At 40.8% G+C, this 23040-nt stretch overlaps 1 protein-coding gene across 2 annotated transcripts; it reads right to left on the bottom strand.

Annotated features, from left to right (window-relative positions):
* Positions 1-1963: 1963 nt before the first annotated feature.
* LOC102797166 (very long chain fatty acid elongase 6-like) lies at positions 1964-18217 on the bottom strand. Of its 2 annotated transcripts, none has more exons than XM_087844899.1 (4): positions 17929-18217; positions 11620-11751; positions 7949-8100; positions 1964-5024 (listed from the first exon to the last, which is right to left on the bottom strand). In XM_087844899.1, the coding sequence occupies exons 1-4, from the start codon at positions 18024-18026 to the stop codon at positions 4594-4596; spliced, it is 813 nt and encodes a 270-aa protein (XP_087701025.1). In that variant the 5' UTR covers positions 18027-18217; the 3' UTR covers positions 1964-4593. The 2 variants fall into 2 exon arrangements, with proteins under 2 accessions (XP_087701025.1, XP_087701026.1); XM_087844900.1 differs by lacking the exon at positions 17929-18217 and adding an exon at positions 14644-14699.
* Between the last annotated feature and the right edge of the window lie 4823 nt (positions 18218-23040).

Below are 23040 nucleotides of genomic sequence, written 5' to 3'. Positions count from 1 at the left end.
ACATGCAGAAGTACTCGATTACAAATAGGAGTTTAGTTATTGTACTTAAAAAAAGGGTTAAACATGTAAGTATGCCCCATTTCACCATTCAGGGTAACTTTTACCAGTCTAATCTCATGTTACAGGTTATAATTGTTAATAAATATGAACACGATGATTAAAACATATGTAATTATACAGTTAGTTCATCGTGTGTAATTACAGTAACATGTGCTGGATGTGTTAATGTGAAGGATATCTTTAATTACTTTAAACACTCCATCATGTTTCATGAAGTGAGCTCCTGCACAAACACAAACAGCTTGTGTTTGTATGAGATGATTGTCCTCTTCTGCGCACTGCACACATTCAGCTCCTAACAATGTGACTCGTTTCTGTAAGTTTCATAAAAAGTTTGCTTTCCATCACAGAGCCGAGCTGAACACGAGCTGGTGGTGTTCACGCAGAAAAATCTCACTGTTGTCGTGACCCTAACCCTCTGTCATGAGTTTAAAGCTTTTCCCTCTCGGCTCCTCCACTGCGTGTCTTTCCTCCCGGTCCTCTGGTGTCACCACCCACGGCTACAAGACTATAATGTGCTGAGCAGGCAGAGCTTTGTCTTCCATCAACCCACGACCTCCCAGAGAGCGCTCGGCTCAGCTTGGACGTTTGTAGGGCAGTGTGCTGCGAGCTGGAGAGCTGCAGGGGGCCGGTGTGGTTTAACTGTGTCAGCAAGACAAATTCCTCTAGTTTAAAAGCTTCACGGGGATTTAACAGCTTCTGATCATCAGAGACTGTAGAGCCACTGTGTGCTCATCAGTCAATTTATCTTTTAGACTCACACAAGTTTATACAGAAAATACACATCTGTGTCCAATGTGAGTATAATGACACCCTTGTTTACATACTTCTGTACTTTTTGGATCATATTTATTTTTCTTACAGAGCTCGCTTTAATGACTAGAACTGAAAAATCTATTATTAAGACCTAATATTTAGATTGGACATGTTATATATTATCTTTCTCTCTTTAAACATTTTCTTTCCTCTGTAATGCATGGTTACAATTGAACACAATCCTATTATACATTTTTCCCCATCCCTTAAACATGCACTATGATCGCAATAATAAATGAAACTGAACCATCACCTTCTTAGCAACGCCAATAAAACCAACACGAATACACAGGAACAGCGTGAGCATCATAAAAGCTTCATTAAACAGCAGTTTCACAAGTTTTCCAATAACACCGTCGGTCAAGGAATTCACCTTATATATGATCAAATTAGAAGCGTGTTTTAGCCTTAAATATTTTCTATTTCACATCTTCTGTATATATCTCTTTAAATCTTTGTTTAGTTGTTTTTTTCCACAGCTGTTGCAGACACCTAAACTGTTTACGGCACTTTCTGGGATTTTATTTGCGACCAATAAAGTGATGGGAGGCGTTGTCGCGTGTACACAAACCTTTTTAAAAAATTCTCTCACGGTCGCTGAGTTGCCACATTCAGGCCTGAATAACAGAATAATGGGAGACTGCCATCTATAAGGCACTTTTTCAGACCCGTGACCTTCAAAGGGCTTCACGCTACAACCTGTCAAGGTCACTGAGAACTCATCACCATCTCAGAAATGCATTTTACATTAAGCTGTGTATGCCTGAGTTTGGCTCTCGTCTACGATTAAGACTCAACAATCTTGCAAAAGATTGCTTTTAAATTTCAAGAGCTGCTGTTTAGTTAAATAAAAGCAATTAAATATGTTTATAAAACTCATTTAAAAGAAAATAAAAGACAATCAGACTGAAGTCCTGGCTTTATCACACATGCCTGTCAGAGGCTTGAATATATGCTTTATATTTTTTAAGATAATCTTAATAAAGGAAACTAAATCAAACAGCTAATGTTTGTGGCGAGTTTGTCCATCTTCTATTTAAACAGATATTCTTCTCCACAGTGAAAACATTTCACCCCTGAAACAACAAACAGAGAAACTTTTATTATAACGTTTCGACACGAAGCCCTTTTTCCAGTAGAAACCACAGGGAGTAAAAATCAGCAGGAAACATGAAGCACAAACAACAAAACAAAGTAAAGCACGACAGAAAACAAACAGAAGCATGTTTGGCACACCAAGTTCAAGTTTTAACAGCGTTACAATGTGTCAGATTTTAAAAAGCAGGCAGTTTCAAACAGTGTTCAGCGCTCTTTACATGAAATCACATAAAAACAACTAGAACTGGTTGATGCTGAAACAATACGTGCATCTGAAAACGGTGCTTTTATCAGAACTACGTCGTTGCTCACAGAAGGTGCGTCAGCGTGACAAACTAATCCACAAAGTCCTGAACAATCGGAATTCAACTACAGACAAAAACACAAAATCAGCTCCGTCACGCCAAGTCAAAAGTCTCCACACAGGTTTTAAACCACGGCGCTCAGCACACACGTTTCCAACCAGGGCGAGCAGCTTCTGTGGCGAGCGCAGGCCCGTTAAACAGGACGTGGTTTGAAAACGTGCTGCGCAACTTTAAACACGAACACCGTCGCAGTTCACCCTCCGAAGCGGTGCAAGCGCGAGCGTGGATGGAGCAAACTGAACTCAACCCGCTTCCTAATGTGACACCTGCCAAGTAAACCTCACACCTGCTGGAAAACATAAAAACACATCCTTCTCATCTAAAAACAGACACCAGCGCCCCGTGGCCTCTTTAGCAGGTCATAAAGAGCAGCAGCGGCAATCGCCACATAAATTTAGTCCTCGTCATCTGCCGTATGTTTGGCATCAGTTTGTTCAAATAATTTAAAGCCCAAAAGCAAAATAAATAACCAAAACCAACATGAGCACAGGGCAAAGTCACAAAGGATGGATCAAAATAAAGCTTTTTTTTTTCTAACTAAACACAAACATCAGGAATCAAGTGTCGGCAACGAGGCAAACGTGGTCGGACCTCGTAGGAGTTGCAAGATACAAAAACCTCTCCTGTTGCGTCACATTATGTTCAGTTTATCCTTTTTGTTTGTCTGCTAAACACTTCACACGAGACTCTCTGGTTTAACTCCTGCTGCTCAGAGAATCAAACAGTTCAAACAGTTTTTAGATGCTTTTTATCGCCTTTAATAAATGTGCACCACAGAAGTGGATCTCCATCACATCTACACGTCTCCTTTTTAAATCCATCGCACAGCTGCACAGAAGACAAGGTTCGGGAAACTGCGTCCCAACAGTGAATCGTTCCCGTCATCTCTTATAAAACGTTAAAAAACATGTACTGTACAGTGCGTAAACATGTGAAAACAACCCAAACGACAGGGACAGAAGGACGTCTGGTTTAACGCACTTCCTGTCAGCTGTTTGAGCTGGAACGGCTTTCATCTGAGGAACGCGTCCCTCGCTCAGGCCTCGTCTTACAGAGTGTACGCGTGGTGAAAGCGGCTAAAAGTATTGTCTATGTTAGAGGAAAGCTGGGTTGCATGAGGTACTTATTAGTGGTCAGTGCATCACCTGCAGTAAAGGGTGACGCAAAGCAACGCACCGCTGTGGACGGCATTAGCAGCAACACTAAATTTAACCGCTCTAAGTGTTCGTTTTATAAGAATGTGGTCACTTCACTGTTGTGTTCTCAGACTCAGAAACTTCACCTCGATTCAAACCAACACCTTAAAAAAACAAAACAAAAAAACAACCTAAGCAAACAAGTTGAGGCAGGTATAAGCCAGCGAGGGAAACTGAGCGGGGCAGACAGAGAAGGCTTTCTTTTCAGATGAAGGTAAAGTGGTGACAGCATTTTAAAAACTACACCAAACTGAACTGGTATTGCTTTTCTTCCTGCACGTTTACGTGCACGAAAACATTCCTCTGCCATTTAGTGCATTAGTCTTCACTCCCTGTTACTTGCTAACCTGCACAGGTGGACACAGGTGTTACAGTTTCTGCGCCTGCAGGCGCCACGTGATGCTCATTTTTACGGCATCAGATTAGTACCTGCCCCCGTGTCACTTTTAAAGGGCTAGTTCAACATTTGGTGCAAATTTGGTGCAGATTGTTTATCCTAGTCGAGCATAAAGACAGTGAGCAGGCGGTGTGTAAACGCTTTAACAGGATCCCGTCTGTAAAAGATGTTTGTTAGAGCTGGAGTCAAGAATCTGTTGCTTTTATGTTTTTGTTCATTTGCAGGTTAAACAGAAAGATGCAGAGTTTAAATAAGTCAGTTTTCCAGGGAAAGGAAAGTCTGCTTCCAGCCTTTATGCTAAGCTAACTAGAGCTAAACGAATCATTTCCTCACTCAATTAAAGTAAAATTAAGCATTTCTTCTTACATATAAATCAATGACTTCTTCTTTAAAAACACAGGAACAAGTGTCAGTTGCCTCTGACAGTATTTGGCCCTCATATGGCTGTTTTTAGATAAAGGAGTTTAAGTAAACAAGGCAATCGTTTAAATGACGACAGCGCTATTTTTAGTCAAACACAGTTACAGAAATGCCCCTCAATCTCCTCGCTTTCATCGTGAGATCACATTAAAATGCTCCAAATCGTCCTCCTCTCTGAGCTGCAGTCAGAAGAGGAGGATGTTGAGAGCCTTTAATACGACCCCGAGCACAGGGAGGCGCGCTACTCTTTCTTGGACACTTTGTCGCTGGGGGAGCCTTTGAGGTAGGTGTTGTAGAAGAAGTAGGCAAAGAGGATCAAGTAGCTGAGGTACATGAGAGAGCCCCACACAATGTTGTCCTGGTGGGACGGACAGTGCAACTCGTGCATCCAGTGGTACACGAGGCCCTGCACGGCCAGGCCCATCACCATCTGCAGGATCTGCAAGGCCGTGATGACCATGGCGAAGGGACGCGGCACCCGCAGGCCGGCCGCTCTGGCGGCGTAGTACGTGTACATGACAGAGTGAACCATGTAGTTCATGGTCACGAACCAGCAGCCGCCCGCCCGGTTATCCTTGTAGGTGTACCAGGAGTAAAGCAGCACGGTGATGTGGTGGTACCAGTGCAGAAAGATGAGGCGCTGTTTCCGCAGGACAATGAACACGGTGTCTCCTGAGAGAGGCGGCAGAGAGGGAATCGTTTAAATAAAACCGCACCCGAGCACCAAACCTCGACCCCTCAGCAACTGAGTCATGATTAATAACACCAGATGTACTTTAGTTATCACAAAAGATGGAAAATTGCTGTGTGAGAGCAGGAAAAATGTTTTTTAAAAACCTACAGAAAAAGTGAAATACCTGACTGTGTATCAAGTTTAACGCAGCTCCAATAAAGCCTGACTTCCCTTACAGTGTTTGAAGGAGGGGGTGTACTAAATTTTATGACGGCCTTACAGGTACATGAGGAGCACAGAGACTTTCAACAAGGCAGCACGAGCAGTTAGCTTACAGCTTCGTGAACATCCATCACAGATTTGTGGGTTTATGTTTGATCTTTCAGGTGGATTTAACAAATAAAAGGGTTTAGCTTACACAGACAAACCTCCTCACAAAGCTTGCTTTGATAAGTACAAATACAGATGCTGGTGAAACCCGTGAAGTTGTTATAAAACAGAACAACCTGTATTTCTAATTTAAAGCTCATTTGAGTCTCTATAAAGAGTCCTTATCCTGCAGTAGGAAGCAGACGTATCCTTCCTGTCTGCAGCTGAGGAAACATTTGCTTGTACAGTATCAGCTGTGCGCTAATGGACTTTTCTTGCCAGCTCAGCATCTGCCTCCATTTCAGCTCTTAAGGGAATCACCTGCTGATGGATTTACTGCACAGTGGCGCACACTTTAATCTACACTGAGCAAATCATTTCATTCTTAAAGTAGCTGAGCAAGAAAAAAAATCCAGTTTGAATTTAGATCCTTTTGGAACAAAGACTGAAAAACATCCAACATGTTTACACTTTTACATGTTTTCAGTGTAGGGCTGCCACAAACGATTATTTTGATAATCGACTAGTCACTAATCAGATCATCATCCATTGGACGTAAAACGTACAGCTTATTGCACCAGCATGTATCTGCTCTTATATAACTATCATTAGCTTACAGCTTTAAGTGTTTAAGGTATGTGCTAACTAAAAATAAAGACAAGATGATAGTTTATTAAATTTTAATGAAATTTGCAGATTGTTTCGGTGAAGTTTAATAAACTCCTTGCTATCTAAAATATAACAGGACACCGGAGTATATTCTCGAGCATCTCACACTTCTGATAATCAGCTGTCTGCTTGACGTTTATTCAGCTGTGTAAAAACTATAACTTTAATCTCAGCCAAACCGATTTACTCAGGAAGAAATAAAATACTAAAAAAAAGCCAAACAATAACATTTTGAAGTTATCTCAGTGACTTATATATATTTAACCTGAGTAGCGAAAGACAGCGGTGGGTTTGAAAACGATTTGCCGGAGTCCGGTGTTCTCACGGGTCTAGTTAGCCTAGCCCCCGGCTAGCTATCGAGCTAGTGGGTAACAGACGTCTCCAAAAACGTCGGAGCGCTTTTGAAAATATGTGGTGTCTTGATAAACTGAGTAGATATTTGAGGTTTACACAGTTACATTCTCACCTGAAAATATGTTAAACGTTTATTTTGTGACCCAGAAAAAACAATAAGAGTAATATTAAAACTAACTAGCTGCCGCTGGCCGTTGGCAACTGAGCTGGGCTGCGCTATGCATTCTGGGACACAGCTTCTTCGTCTTCGGGATTTAACGGCAGCTGGCATCCTTGTACATGCAGTGCTGCCATCTTCTGTTTCAGTCCGTTATTACACTCTTAAATCCTACTACTTATTCCTGCGTCTTTTGTGATCTTACAAAGCTTCAAACGACGCGTCGACTATTAAATTAGCCGTCGACAATTTTGATAGTCGACTAATCGTGACTAGTCGACTAATCGTGGCAGCTCTATTTCAGTGCGTACAAGTCTTGCACCAACCCTCATTACTTAACATTCTGCGAGGAAGGCAGGTGAAACATGCAAACATACATGGAAATAGAAAGGTTTGCACAACTATAACAATAACTTATCTGGTACGATCCATGACTGATGACTGTCACTGTATGTATGTTGTTGTTGTTTTTTTAAATTCAGGTAAACTTTTACTTTAGTGGCAGCATGTTTGGGATCATCTTTTATTGAAAGAAGAAGCTGCTGCCGATCAGATGTGTTCCAGGCAGTCCTGCATGGTGGGTGAAGCTCTGACTTAATATTCTTGTGTTCACGGTTACATTAATTTTGAAAAAAAATCCACACCACTCACTGAAATGCAGCTTTAAACCATGACAGAGCCTCCACCGTGCTTTACAGATGGCTGTTGACACTCCATCAGACCTGTTCTCACTGATCTTTTTTACTGCACATCATGCCAAAAACACACAAGTTTTCAGCTAACAGCTCTTTGGGAATCACGTTGTTGTTGCAAATAAACTGTTACCTTTGCATTTTGCACAGATGCACCTAATTAAATGGGAACAAACGACGTGAGTAGTAACAACGTATCAAGAAACAAAATTAAAAATGGAAGCATGGATGATGGATGGATGGATGGGTGGATCACAGGTTCATCCCTTGAGTTATATGCATTTATGTTTGAATGATTCATAGATCAGTGTTAAGGACAGAACCAAAGAAAAGCTTTGAGAGACCTTCAGAAAGTCCTGATTAAGACCTTTTTTAAAAAACATTACAAGAAAGTCTGGCTCCATAGAAGCAAAATACAAAGAGATGAGGGGTGGATCAAGACTTTTGCACAGCACTTTATGCCTCATCGTGGTTTTAGCTAATGCTAACACCCTTAATATGATTAAAACAGTGTTTTTTCTGAGTTGGGTGGAGCTCCTATAGTGTAAACATGTCCTGCTTCACCTTAATTCAATAACAAAGAAATAATGAAGCTGGTGGTCTTTGAATAGGTTCGATTTCAGTATGTGCTTCATTCATGTGAGTAATATTCTGACATTTAGGAGATCAGATGAAGTCTCACCCAGCTCGGGGGCCTTGCTGAGGGCAAAGGCGTAGGCCCAGAACTTGGTGAGGGGAGCGCTGTAGAAGTTGTTGTCACACACCGACTGTTTGAAGCCGTCGTTTGTGAGGAGGTGCAGCATGTAAGCTCCGGTCCTGACCGCTCCTACGATGCTGCAGAGGAAACACAACAAGGACATATTAGCCAACAGCTAGGACCACAGAGGCTCAGCCACTTCTTTTAGTAAATTACGTCGCTTTACTGGTTTCATATTTTTCACCACTTTCCTAGAACAGAGACTGTTTTCTCATCCTTATAGTAAAAACAGGGATGGTCTCAACTGGCAGCCCTGATGTGTTAATCCTTTAAAACCGGTCGGAGCAGCACGCTCTGTTTTGCATAACTATTTTTAAATCCCAGTAGCTCTGCAACCACGTGAGCTAGCGCAATAATTTTTTTTGCATATGAAACCGGAGGAGTTGTACTTACATCTTATGCCATCAGCTTGTCCTAAGTCACAGTTTTCTTCCACATATAGCTTTGCAAAAACTGCATAAAAAGCACTTGCAGCAACACAAACATAATATTCCAGAAACACGCTTTGCCGATCCGATCAGCTGTTCATAACACTTCCTACGTTGGATTAGACGTCAGCGTGAACTTTTGCATGTCTGCCATTTCCTGCCCGAAACCGGAAGTGACGTCATTTTTGCGAAAATGTAGGGTTTTTTACCATCAGGGCCTCATGAGCCTATACTGGTGTTTTTAAAAGTTATCTTTGACTTTATGACTTTCTGTGTCGTTTCTGGGATGCTTAGGACTCATATTGCACTGCTGGAAATAGTTTATTTTGATGCATATGCTGTTTTTTAGCAAATTTGCATTTTAATATTTATTTTCGTTTTTCCTGCAGTATATAAAAATTGGTGTATTTCAAAAATAAAACTATGAAGACACTCAAAATAAATTTCCTGTGGTGGGAAACTATTTTGTGCAACTTTTTTGTATTTACAGTTTTGAGGGATAAGCCTCTTAAATTTCTCTAACTAGAAATATATGTTAAAAAAACAAAAACGATTTTCAATTTATTTGTAGTTTATTGCACTTTTTGCAATTTATGTAATTATTATGCACTTAATGCAGACATATTATTAAAATCTGGGCTGTAATGGTTGTATTGATGTATAGCAACTTGAAATGCTCCCAAAAATGGCTCCACAACATGTAAAAATATAATATAAGCTCTGGCGGACTTGGTTCTATGGTAGGTCTTAAAGGGTTAAAGTGTAATCATTCTGCCATGCCTCCTGTGGACAAATGAAGCATTGAAAGCAGCATTTTTACAACCCATCTTACTGTTTGTCATAAAATAATAATAATAATAAAAAAGAAACCATAACTGAGCTGCAGAGATCACTGCTACAGTGCAGCCATAAAGGCTTGGTGTCAAAAGGTTTATTGAGATTACACTGATGACAAAGAGCAACTTGCACAATGGTGCAACACTGACGTGGAGATTTCATAGGTAATCTCAGTCAGACCATCTCAAACACACCTCAGAGACTATCTGTGCTTTTATCTGATGTTCCAACAATTGCAAACCGGATCGCAGTCAACAGGGAGCCAGCCTGTGTCATTTTCTCTGATGACTGATCGTCGTATCGGCCTTCGATCTGACACAAATCAAATACAGGTCAAACAGGACCAAACTGTGAGTTTGATGGGGATTATGCTCAATCCTTTTCAGAGTATCAGACACAAAACAATGGTGTATGTAGCGTATGGATGCCTGTTTATAACTATAGCACTCTGCTACTCTTACAGTGCTTTTAAACTAAGCCACGGTCACTCATTCAAACAGCACTTTTAAACTCTTTTTGCCCAAAGACTCTGCAATATATCAGTTGGAGAAGCCTTCACATTAGTAAATGAACTGCCCTGTTTCCATGCAACTGTAATAGTAACTATATGATAAATGAATAAATAGCAGTGAAAAAAACCTGATTCTAAATCTGAAAACCTTGTGTGGCCTACTGCACATTAGCCTAAGAGGAAGTACTTTCTTTTTTTGTTCCATCATGAATATATTTTGAGCGCTTGGCAACTGGCTTGTTGAGGTTAAGTCGCCATAAACAGCTTTACCTCCACCTAATTGCATCGGAAATATTTCATCAGGAGTTAAATTAGTCAGAAAATAAGGGTTAAGGTCTAAGTTTTAAGCTCTTGTGCTTCTGCTGGTAGCCCAGCTATAGTAGCCTCATAGCTCATTAGCGATAGTTTAGTGCTAAACTGTGAGCTAAAGCTGGGGGTTACATGTGGATTGCACTGATATCGCTTAATTAGCACCAAGACTAATAAAACACTAGAATTGAATTAATCAAAACTAAAGCATAAATGTATATTTGTCACATATTTGGGTTAAAAATGCTACATGAGGCCCAGCTTTATGACTCCCACTTAGCTTCTACCTGTCTGCGTCAGCACCCACCCGCCACTCAAAGCTACCCCACCCCTAATTACATGAGGTTAAAGCAGTCACTTCCTCTCTTAACCAGTAAACCATGTCATCACATCCATTTCTGTCAGGTTGTTTACTTCCACGAGACAGTCACTGTAAGCCCAAATGACAGCAAAGCAACAAAGCGTGCATGATGTTGTGTCATCATTCTGGCACACGTCTCCGAGGTTGCAAAAATATACCAGTAATAAAAAACAAACGTATCCTTTAAAGGACAACAGAGTTAACAGGGTGGATGTAGTAAAAAGCAAAAACCACCTACACTAACACCGTCGTGTCCTGTGTGCGGACAGCTAAGGCTGAAAGGAGCAGCATAAGGCCTTTAAGTGACAGCAGCAGGATTTTACATTTTATAAAAACAGCACGCTTCTCTGAGGGAATACCACAGTCTAGATGTTCATAAACAAATCGGTAAATTAGATTGATAGTTGGTAACTGAAGGAGTAGATAAACAGAAACCTGTTTGGAGTTTGGCTGATGTCCCGCTCTAGATAATCTTCTCAGGTATTCTACTGCAGATGCTTTTTTTAAAGATTGCTTTGTAGAAGCCCTGATCTCTTTCAGCGTGTCAAAATAGAGATCTTTCAACTTGATTCAAGAAGATAAAGCAGCAGGGATATAATCTCCCACTGCCTATAGGTGAAAAATGCCAAAAATCTGGCTCTTATCAACAGCAAGGATCCTTTGCATGAAATTCAGGTCATTTTGAATGAGAAGCTGAGGTTGCTCTCTGCTCAGATTGGAGGTTTGTGGTGAAACTGCAACTCGAGTGGAATGTCCTATTTTGAAAATGCAGCTGCTCTGGAATCTGCCTGGAAATCTCCGAGAAGATGATCTCAAACAGGAGATTGGCAAAAATGTAAACCAGTTTTATAGGTCAGCCCCGAGAAGTTTCCACCCCACAGATACCATGTGCAGATGGACATCAGGACTCTTAGTGAGTGAAATGTCTGTAGTGTTCTTGAAGTACTGCTTTAAATCTTGCGTTGAACCTTGAGGTGACAGCTGTTATCAGACTGGTTGTGGCTTCTCAAACAAACATTCCTTCTTTGACTATCCCTCTTTCAGTTCATGTTCCTGTTTACCCAGAAAGACTCGATTCTAAATGTTTGGTTGACTGAGCGTAAAGGTCACGTCAGCCGTCTCAGCTGCATCGACCTTGAGAGTCACTCACCTGAAAATGGCCAGGCTGAGTGACCACAACACCAGCGGGCGACGCAGGTTCAGTCTTTGCCTTTCCCTCATGAAGTGCTGCCCTCCAAATACGATCGCAGCGTACAGGCCAGAGAATATAAAAGACTTGGTCCTGCAGAGAAGCACACACACAGTGATGCTTATTATTACTCATCCTCACTGCCTCAAAATACTGATAATACTGTTACATGCACTAATTACAGCATAGAGACAGTAACAGGAAAAAAAAGCTCCCCTCAGACACAAAACACTAGATTGAGAATTTACTGGATCAAATTATGTAGTTGTTGCAATTAATATTTAATACTTAATTTCAGGGAAACAAATGTATGGAAATTTGGCTGTCGTCACTGTAAAAAGAAAATACGTAGTCTTGTAATTCTAGTCAGAGCATAATAGGAAAATCATTTTGGTCGTCAGCAGGTTCTATAATTATTAAATACAAGTGCAGGTTTGCAGGCATTCGTCGATGCACAGCTCTCTGCATATCAGTCAGGAGGAGGTCTGGACTTTGACGGGACCATTGCAGCACCTTGTTTCTCTTCTTTTCAGCCATTCAGTTGCAGATTTGCTTCTGTGCTTGGGATCATTGTCCTGTCAGGTGATCCGATTTAGCTTTAGCTGTCAAACAGATGGCCTCACATTTGAATCTAGAATACTTTGGTATACGAACGAGTTCATGATCGACTCAGTGACTGATAGTAAGTATGAGATGTTTGCGCTGATATGCTAAGTTTGGTTTTGTGCATCGCAGCCAGACGTCTCCACTCCGGTCTCATCTGTCCAAAGGAGATTTTTAAAGAAGTCTTTTGGTTTTCCCAGATGCAGCTTTGCAAACCTAAGCTGTGCTGCCATGTTCTTTTTAGAGAGAAGAAATCTTCACCTGGCTTGTTTGGAACGGTTGTTCCAAACAGGGACTGGCTCAGTCTTATTCTAATTGTACTGTCATTATTGACGTTAACATTAACATGCTGAGGCATGTACAGCTCTTGGGTTTCTCGGAGCATTGCATGGTCTGACCTTGGGATGAATTTGCTGAATGTTAACTCGAGAAACAGCTTTACAACCGTTCCTAGTCTGACGTGCAGCAACAGTTGCTTCTGCGTGCATTAACACAGTGCATTTAAATAACAGCACCTGGCTGCTACTACACTTACCCTCTTAATTCCTGTAGCAGAAATATACATAAAATCTTCTCAAAATAGGGAGTACTTGTCTTTAGCCACAACCTCACGTCCCTGAGCCCAAATCTGTGGGAAACACTGATGTTACTTAACACAAAACGCCGGCCTAAAAGCTCCAGCATCACACAGATCTGTGTGTTCTTTGACCTCTATCAGCTTACAATAAAGAGGAAGTACCTCACTTCCCCTGACAAACAGCTCTATTAAACACTAAATCACCTCCTGAGACTTTGAAACAGGAGACGACTACACAGACACAGCGCTCTTACATAAAGACATTACACAATTAGTGTGACTGAACTAGACAACTGCAATTAAAGACAAATACGAGCTGACATCAACTCTGTGCTCACTCCATAGTCGTCTGACATCGGAACATCAGGCTATGAATTACTACATGTCCGCCCTCCTGACACCAGCCAACTCAATTATTATACTCATAGTAGAGGATTAAGAGATTAGCTCCTGACACACAGACCACTCAGACTGCCAGCTATGGGCAATAAGGCCGTTTCCACTGGGCACCACTGCGCCTGATGTTTCAACAACAGCACACAGCAGGAAAGAAAAAGTCGATTTTTGGCTGCGCAGAAACAGCCGAGGAGAATACTAAACCCTGGAAACAGAGACTGCATGTTCACTGACACTGTATATTTTTAATTTCACGTTAACCTGCTTCTCATATGTTATTAAAAGCTGTTTTTATTTAAGTAGGGAGGGTATGCGTGAGGCTGAGGGTATTTGGGAATAAAGCAGATGACTAATCCAGATTGGCAACATACATAATACACAGGATGAGTAGATACTACTGCTGCTGCTTGACCCAGTTAGTGGTTATAGTGGATTCTGATAGCTGGTCCCAGTTTGCCCCTGTGGGAGAGGAAAAACCAGCAAAAAGCTAAAGCTGTTCCCGCTGCACAGATCTGAACCTCAGAGCATACCAAGAGTTCTTCACCAAGCTAATAACACATAATCTTAGACAAGATGCATATCTGTTTGTTCCCTGCATACCGAGATGAAATTCAGTAACTGAATAATCATCTAATCAATCAATTTGTCTTCCAGACTCAGTGGTCCAAACTTAAAACGACCAAGAAATCTCAGATTAAAAACAGAAAGAAAGCGTATTATCCTACAGAGAGACTTGTGCACCCAGCGAGGAGCACGTGGTAAGCTTACAATAATTTCAATTTCAGAGGCATTAATCCTGAGATTACCTAAGTCAGCTTTAAAAGCACAGAGTCCTTCAGCTACAAACATTTCACTCAAACATCCAAATCTCAGTAATAATCTCAGGTCTATAACTTTTTGGACAATGACACACTTTTAATGTAGTTGTCCCTCTGGACACCAACTAGGGCTGCCACAAACCATTATTTTGATAGTCGACTAGTCACCGATTATTTTTGTGATTAGTCGACTAATCAGATCATCATCCATTGGACGTACAGCTTACTGCACAAGCATGCATCTGCTCTTATATAACTATCATTAGCTTAAAGCTTTAAGTGTTTAAGGTATGTGCTAAATAAAAATAAAGACAAGATGGTAGTTTATTAAATTTTTAAGAAATTTGCAGGTTGTTTTGGTGAAGTTTAATAAACTCCTTGCTATCTAAAATATAACGGGACACCGGAGTATATTCTGGAGCATCTCAGACTTCTGATAATCAGTTGTCTGCTTGACATTTGTTCAGCTGTATAAAAACTATAACTTTAATCTCAGCCAAACCGATTTACTCAGCAACAAATAAAATACTTAAAAAAAGCCAAACAATAACATTTTTAAGTTATCTAAGTGACTCATATATCATGTTTAACCTGAGTAGCGAAAGACGGCAGTGGGTTTGAAAACGAAGTCGGGAGTCCGGTGTTCTCACGGGCTCTAGTGATCCTTGCCCCCGGCTAGCTATCGAGCTAGTGGGTAACAGATGTCTCCGAAAACGTTGGAGCGCTTTTGAAAATATGTGGTGTCTTGATAAACTGAGCAGATATTTGAGGTTTACACAGCTACATTCTCGCCTAAAAATATGTTAAACGTTTATTTTGTGACCCAGAAAGAATAATAAGAGTAATATTAAAACTAACTAGCTGCCGCCATTGTTAGAAACTGAGCTGGGCTGCGCTATGAATTCTGGGACACAGCTTCTTCTTCGGGGTTTAACGGCAGCTGGCATCCTTGTACATGCAGTGCTGCCATCTTCTGTTTCAGTCCGTTATTACACTCTTAAATCCTACTACTTATTCCTGCTTCTTTTGGGATCTTACAAAGCTTCAAACGACGCGTCGACTATTAAATCAGTCGTCGACGATTTTGATAGTCGACGTAATCGTGACTAGTCGACTAATCGTGGCAGTCCTAACACCAACACAATCAATCAATTAAAAAAAAAAAGTGACTAAATTGTAAACCTTGAGCTTTACTTCGATGGGTTTTAAGGACCTCAAAAGCTGCAGGTTGAGGGGATCTCCCCTTTTTTTAATGTGTTTATAAACCTCTCTGCATTTAATCATTAGTTATTATTAATCTCTGGCTCTCCACAGCCTGGTTTTGCCAGTTTTCTTCCTGTTAAAAGGGATTTTTCCCTTCCCTCTGTCACCAAGTGCTTACTCAAAGGAGGACAGTTGGGGGTTTTCTCTGTTTTCTCTGACTTTAACTGTCAACTGGTGTTGAAACAGACTCGTCATTATTGGGGTCTGATTGGAATTAGAAAAGGTCAGCTATGATAAAATCAATCAGAATTGTTCATCCAAACTCTTATCAATACTTCAGTGCTCGTACTCAGGAGCTATGCCAAACTCACACCAGTGTGCATATAAACGCTCCAGGTTTTATCTCCCTGCATAGGGTGAGACACACGCGAGCTATCAGAGCCACAATCACCTGGCCAAGTGTTTTGTCTCCAGGAGTCAGTAAGCTAGTGGGTTTTTTCAGCGTCATTTAACTTAACCACAGCAGCATTTCTTGCCGGTCTCCTTTGATAATTTTGTCAATTGTCTCTGTGCAAGTGTCACTCAGGAATTGTCTAAATGATCTGATTCACATGCCTCTATCTTTATCATTTCTTTCTATCAGTTACTGACATGCTTTTCTGACAGTTCAACAAAGCACATACAAATGCTGTCAGACTCATGGGGTGGAACATTTTGCACACCTGAGAAACTTTTTCCTGCTCTGTTTTTTTAAGTGTGAATCTGTTTTAATACAAAGTCCACTCCTAATAGATAGCTAATCGTAGGTGGCCTGATTTACGGTCAGGTACTGCTACAAGGTTAATTAATAAAAAAACAATACACAGATTACAGATCATCCAGATAAGGAGCTACAACTTTAATTTAAACGTCTTTGTGACTGAAAAGAAGACATGGTATCAACACTGAGTTATCGGCACACGCATACCCAGCCTGTAAGTGATACTGAAGACAAGAACAAAGCAGCAAAGTGAAAACATCCACTCTGGTTTTCCAGAATGGCAACATAGTTCTAATCATATGATGAAAGAAAATTATTACCCATTAATAACTTTCAACAACAGGGAAAAAACTCATTTTAGCATTAATAAGCAGGCATCTGTGTCTGTGCCTGACAACCATATGGTTCAAAGAAAATGTGCACTTTGTCACTGACTGTGTTCCTAATTTTTATGCACAGCATTTCTAGACACAGCTCACAGGCTTCAGGTTCAGAAGTCTCGTCTCTGCTTTTTGCAGACATTGTGGTTCTCTTAGTTTCATCGAGTTACAACCTCCAGCGCGCTCTGAGGGAGGTTTGCTGCCAAGCTGGAGGGAACTGGGATGAGAATTAGAACCTTCAAATCTAAGGCCACAGTTCTGAGCTGGAAAAGGGTGGACTGCCCACTTCTGGTTGGGAAGTTTAGATATTCCAGGGTCTTTTTGCAAGTGAGGTAGGGTGTGACAGGAGATTAAACAGGTCTGCAGTAGGAAAGAGAGAGCTCTGCATCTCAGCAGTGGCTGAAAGAATGAGACTACAGACACCAAAAGCAGAAATAAGCTTTGTGCTGGGCTCTTTGACGGATAGAGCGAGATAAAGTAAGAAGCTCAGTTCTTTGAAACGAAATAGAGCTGCTACTCCTCAACATTGGCAGGGGCCAGCTAAGGTGGCTCAGCATCTCACTAAGATGGCTCCTTGGTGTTTCAGGCATGCCAGACTGTGAGGAGATATCGGTGTAGACGTAGGACACACAAGATTATGTCTTGTGTGTCCTATGCCTGAGTATCCCACCAAAAGAGCTGGAGTAGGTGGGCGGGGAGAGATAGGTCTGGGTATCTCCCCGTCTACTGTGCAAACCGGGAGCACAAAATAGATGTCTGGTAACAAGATGCAATTATCTTACTCTTAATTATTACATACAGGCAAGCTGAAATAGTTACTTCAACAAATGAAGCTTAAAAAAAATCTTTATTAAAAAAAAAAAAAAAAAAAAATCTCCCTCCTCACCCCTGCAGGGGGGTGTCTCCAATCTAAAGCAATGAGTGTTGCACTTTGACACGCAGAACTGCAGCTGGGTAATGGCCTAAAAAATTAGATACCTCAAGTCAAATTTTGTCAAATACAAAAGAAAAATCACCAGATCTATCTATCTATCTATATCTATATATATATATATAAAAATTTCCTAATGTTTTAAATGATTTTTCTTCATAACATGGAGAGAAAATAACAGGAAAAAGTACAGAAATCTGTGCCGCTGCACAGCAAGGCATTACACACCTTCACCTTTAACTCATGCTTACTTAAACCCCAAAATAGTTCAAGTAAATAAACTTGAATCACTTCAATTAACTCAATAGGAGAGGATGTCACTGTTTGAGTTACAAACTAGCCCAAATGTAAAAGTGAGGAAGGCATAATTTTTCACCTGTTACTCAATATTTGTGCCTGAAGGTGAAGACAGGCAGCATGCAGTTACTTTTACTTTCATAGCTGTTAATTACATAATCAGGACTCCGTGCATGGCTCGCGTCTTCTCCCTGAAGTGCATCCTTAACTTGAGTTTATTTGAACTTCAACAACAAACGATGGACAGAGCTGCAGTCCAGTGAATAACTTATTTACTGATATTTCACCAACTTCCTCGTTCTTACCAGTTTTCCTGCATCCATTCCACCGCTCTTTTCTCGTCGAAACGTTGCTCAAAGTCGTAAACTGTGAACGGGTAGCTGCTCGGCTCACTCTCGTTCATTTTTAAAAGTTTCTGGTTTAGTTTTGGAAGGAAGAAAAAAATGCAACAAAAGGCTGAAGAAGCAAATGCGAGGCGACAGTTTAACTGCTGCTCGGTTATCCTCCGCTATCAGCCGCTTTTAACTCCGCTTTGGGTCGTCTGAGGTGACAGGAGGATGAGGGGCTGTCAAGACAATTTTTATTTAGCGCGAGAAAGCTAGCTGCAGGAACACGACGCTATTCCGGTTTGGGATTTCAAAATAAAACGTATTTTCCAAAAACTATTAACTGTTGAGTCCTAATAACTTTCCTGACCTAGACAATGGCATATATATATATATATATATATATATATATATATATATATATATATATATATATATATATATATATATATATATATATATATATATATATATATATATATATATATATATATATATATATATATATATATATATATATATATATGGTGATCGTGGCTCAAGAGTTGGCAGTTCCTCTTGTAATCGGAAGGTTGCTGGTTCGAGCCCCGGCTTGGACAGTCTCGGTCGTTGTGTCCCTGGGCAAGACACTTCACCCGTTGCCTACTGGTGGTGGTCAGAGGGCCCGGTGGCGCCAGTGTTCGGCAGCCTCGCCTCTGTCAGTGCGCCCCAGGGTGGCTGTGGCTACAATGTAGCTTGCCATCACCAGTGTGTGAATGTGTGTGTGAATGGGTGGATGACTGGTTGTGTAAAGCGCTTTGGGGTCCTTAGGGACTAGTAAAAGCGCTATACAAATACAGGCCATTTACCATTTACCATTTATATATATATATATATATATATATATATATATATGCACTTATCACAACCATCGTTTCAAAAACCACAAAATAAAACACACACAAAAATTTAAAGTCTTGCTGCTTCATTTTGAACACTCTGAAGTCTGTGAATTGATCTGTGACAGTGAGAGGCATGAATAAAAGGATGAATAGGAGCCTAAGTGGCACCAAATCTCAGTGTGGGTTGTAGCTATATAGCATTAGAATTTGTTGAAATAGGTTTGCATGAAATAGCATGCACAGGCAGGGGTGCCTCCAGAATGTTTTCATATAGGGGCCCCTAAAAATATTGGGGGTATATGTACCTATAGGTACATATAAAACAAATACATGAAAAACATGAAAAACAAATAAGATTTTGAAATTGATAAAAATCAGTTTTAAGCAGGGACAAATAACACGTTTATGTTTGAACTGATTTAAATGATTTTTCTTCATAACATGGAGATAAAATAACAGGAAAAAGTACAGAAATCTGTGCCACTACCCAGCAAGGCATCAAACACCTTCACTCTCTCTTGTGCTCACGTTTAAGGGCCCACCAAGGGTGCCACCCAAAACATATAAAGATGGTAATCACATACAAATATATGCAAATCCAGTGTGAGCAAAGAGCAACCAACTGCAACGAAAAACAAAAGGGCAAAATCATAACAAAGACATAAAATGAAATCACTACAATACTACTTTTTGGTTGTTTTTCTTGGTAAAATGTTAGTTTTACCTTTTCATCATTAGCTATACTGTAAGAATAAGCAATGTTTATATCTTTATTTTATATTTATTTTGATATCTACTTTTAGATTGTTTTGGGAGAGATAGTTTTGATATCTCATCAGCACTAGAGTTAACAGTTCAAGCGCTCAATATCAAAATTTCCACCGGTGGTAGTCTCAACTTATATTATGAAGGTATTCGCTGGCATTTCCGGTATTCCCTGCGCTGTCATTGGGCGATTCAATAAGAACGCGGTATTTTTTTTTTTTTTTTTAGAAAGGCGGGGCTTGGGTGTGACGTTTTGTCATCAGGCGAGAATGCTGATAAAAAGCACTGGGACCAGTCGGACCAGTCGGACCAGTCTTCTCCTGTCAGCAGGGCCAGGACGCCAGATATCCATACTTGGATTAATACTGTCAGTCAAAACGAGCTGCTTTATTATGTAAGAGAAAAATATCATTTAGATTAACTGGGTCCTTTCAAATACATTATTACACGTACACAGCAGCAGTGTGCACTCAAATGATTTAATGGTTTTAATGCACAAAATTAGTTTAACATGCTGCTATAATTTACTGCTTTCTTCCATTTCTTTTTATGGTGAATATTTGTGCAAAGGCTTAATCTCTATCAATCACAAAATGACTTGCAGAATAACTCATAACAACTATATGCAGTTTAAGCTTTGTAAAATAAGCATTACATTATTAAACAAAGTGAGGAACGAGCCTTTATTTGCATTTAAGTTTCCCTTTCACATGCCTGCTCAATGAATCCTTTTCTCCGCTGGCAGTCTGCAGTGCTCCTATCTGTAATAAGCTCACACAAATTGACTTTCTGCATTGATCTGCTCTTTGATCCTGTACAAAGGACACAAGGAGTCCCTTGAAGTACATCTGGAACAGCTTGGTGTGCAGTTTCATAAGACATCATCTGTCAGCATCGGAAGCACTGCACATGAAACCTGATGAAGGAAGCTGGGAGAGTCTCAGCAATAATGTGGTGATGTGATAAGCTCTTATTTTAATATGTACTATTGATACACGCACAAAGACCAGGAAACTCTGTGCAGCAGATACTTCACTTCCTGCACAAAGGTGTTTTTTCTATGCACCGTTTCAACCATTGAACACATTTCATAGGCAAAACAACCGACTGCAGAATAACCCTAGTATAATGAAGCATGCAAAATATTACCTTCATACAGGCCTGTGAGGGCGGGCTGGGTCCAAATGTTGTCACTTTTTCATTTAGCTTATTTTTCACAGCATTTTTAAGCCTTTATGAGTACAGGAGATAGCCACTTGAGATTTTGTGGGATGAAAAACACATTTGAACTCTGTTAAGAACTACAGCTGCAAACTGCATCGGATACCCTCGTCACCGTTTTCTTGCTTCATCGCCCATTCAGCTTGAGGGAATTTTCTTTTGCCCTAAGATGGCGCGATCCTGTTACTCACTAGGAAAGATCCAGTCGCTGTGACGCTCCGTGTTCGTACTCACTGTCCAGACCCTTCAAGGGTTTCTGGAAAACTGCTTCAGGACTTAGATTGTTAGATCAGCGTGACTCTCCAAACCGTTTTCGCATACGAACACCAAAGTTCCATCCATCCATCCATCTTCATCCGCTTTATCGCGGGGGCAGCAGCCTAAGCAGAGAAGCCCAGACCTCCCTCTCCCCAGCCACCTCCTCCAGCTTATCCGGGGGAACACCAAGGCGTTCCCAGGCCAGCCGAGAGATATAATCTCTCCAGCGTGTCCTGGGTCTGCCCCGGGGCCTCCTCCCGGTGGGACATGCCCGGAACACCTCACCTGGGAGGCGCCCAGGAGGCATCTTTGTCAGATGCCCAAACCACCTCAGCTGCCTCCTTTCGATGTGGAGCAGCAGCGGCTCTACTCTGAGCCCCTCCTGGATGGCTGAACTTCTCACCCTATCTCTAAGGGAGAGGGGGGGACACCAAAGTTGTTTCTCTATTTCACTGCAGTGCTAAAATATGACTATATTAGAAAAGAATAGAAAGAAGGAATCATGCAGTTTATTGAAACTATGGTTTCCATCCTCTCATGCAGTTCAGTAGTTATGGAGGGGCTCAAGCCTGTTCCAGCAGTCATAAGGAGAGAGACAGGGTACACCCAATCACCAGTCTGCTGCATGACTAACACATAAAGACAGACACATTTACCTCCACACCTTTAGAACTGACATCTAACCTAACCACAAGCACGTCTTTGGACTGTAAGAGGAAACCACAGTGACAAGGGTGAACATGAAAACTGCACTCAAACTTGGTCACAAGAAAAAAAACTGTGCTGCACAAAACCTTTAAAGACTTTGGCTTTAGATTGTGATGTTTGGGAGTGTGTGAAATTGTTTTGGCTGTAGTTTTTAACAGAATTTAAATGTGTTTTTCAGCCCTCAAGATCTCCTGTGGATATGTCCCACACATATGAAGTTAGAATGGGTGAAAAACACTGCAAGAATCCCAAATTTTGGCACACCTTTATGTACTTCAACTCAGAAAATATCCACAGTGTTAAATGGATAAGTAGAAGGTTTTGCATAGTGTAACTACTTCTGTCCCTCATTACAATCCCTGCCCCCTGTGATGCTTAAAGACGGTGACGCCGTGTTATTTAATGTTTAAAAAATACTAATGCAGTATAAAGGTGCTCATAAAGGTACAGAAGAGTTAAGGTGCCCAAGGACACGCACCTATGAATTATTCCAGCTGTGTCTATGGTACCTAACTTAGTAGATCAATGAAACACGTGTTCAAACTGTCAATTTTCATATTTTAAGTAACCTAGCATCATATCTGTAAGATCACCAAAGAAAATAACTTAAAACATTAATAAATTCAGGCTCTGAATACAACTCAGCAAAGTGTGAACAGGATGAGTGCAGGAGGCCATCTGCTGGACAAACCATGAAGTTTGAACCAGCCTGTAAATATTTCTTCTTTTATACAGTATTTCTGAAAGGAGTAAGCTCATTATGTTTCCAATGGATGTTTGTACGAGAAGGTTTCATTGCATTTTAGTGTCCGAGCAGCTGGTGGTGACAGGAGAGGACACAGAAAAGAGCGAACAGCACAAACACAGAGAGGCTTCCAGAAGCCGTCTGTGCACAGCTGCTGCTCTCAGCCTCTGATGCTGCTGCTTAAAATATTTTACAAAGAAGCCATTAAACTGCTGCATTCATTTTATATGAATTATTGGGATGGAACAGTTTCCTTCCCTCTCATAGAAGATGCTCCAGTGAATCCTAATAAAGGAAGCACCTTTCATTGGTATTTGGAGAATGAGGAACCTACCAAATTCAATGTGACCTTTCACCTGCACTCACGGGTAAAACCTGTTAATCCAGTTTCCTTTTCTGGATGAGCTGGAGTCTAACCCAGCTGTCATTCTGTTCTATGAGGGTGAACTAGTTGTGAAACCAGACTGTCTTGAAAATTTAACTCAGCTCGACAACAAGTTTAACCCCGACATA

The sequence above is a fragment of the Neolamprologus brichardi genome, chromosome 8 (assembly GCF_056152115.1).
Source record: "Neolamprologus brichardi isolate AB-2024 chromosome 8, ASM5615211v1, whole genome shotgun sequence".
Lineage (NCBI taxonomy): Eukaryota > Metazoa > Chordata > Actinopteri > Cichliformes > Cichlidae > Neolamprologus > Neolamprologus brichardi.
This window is presented reverse-complemented; position numbering and strand designations above follow the sequence as displayed.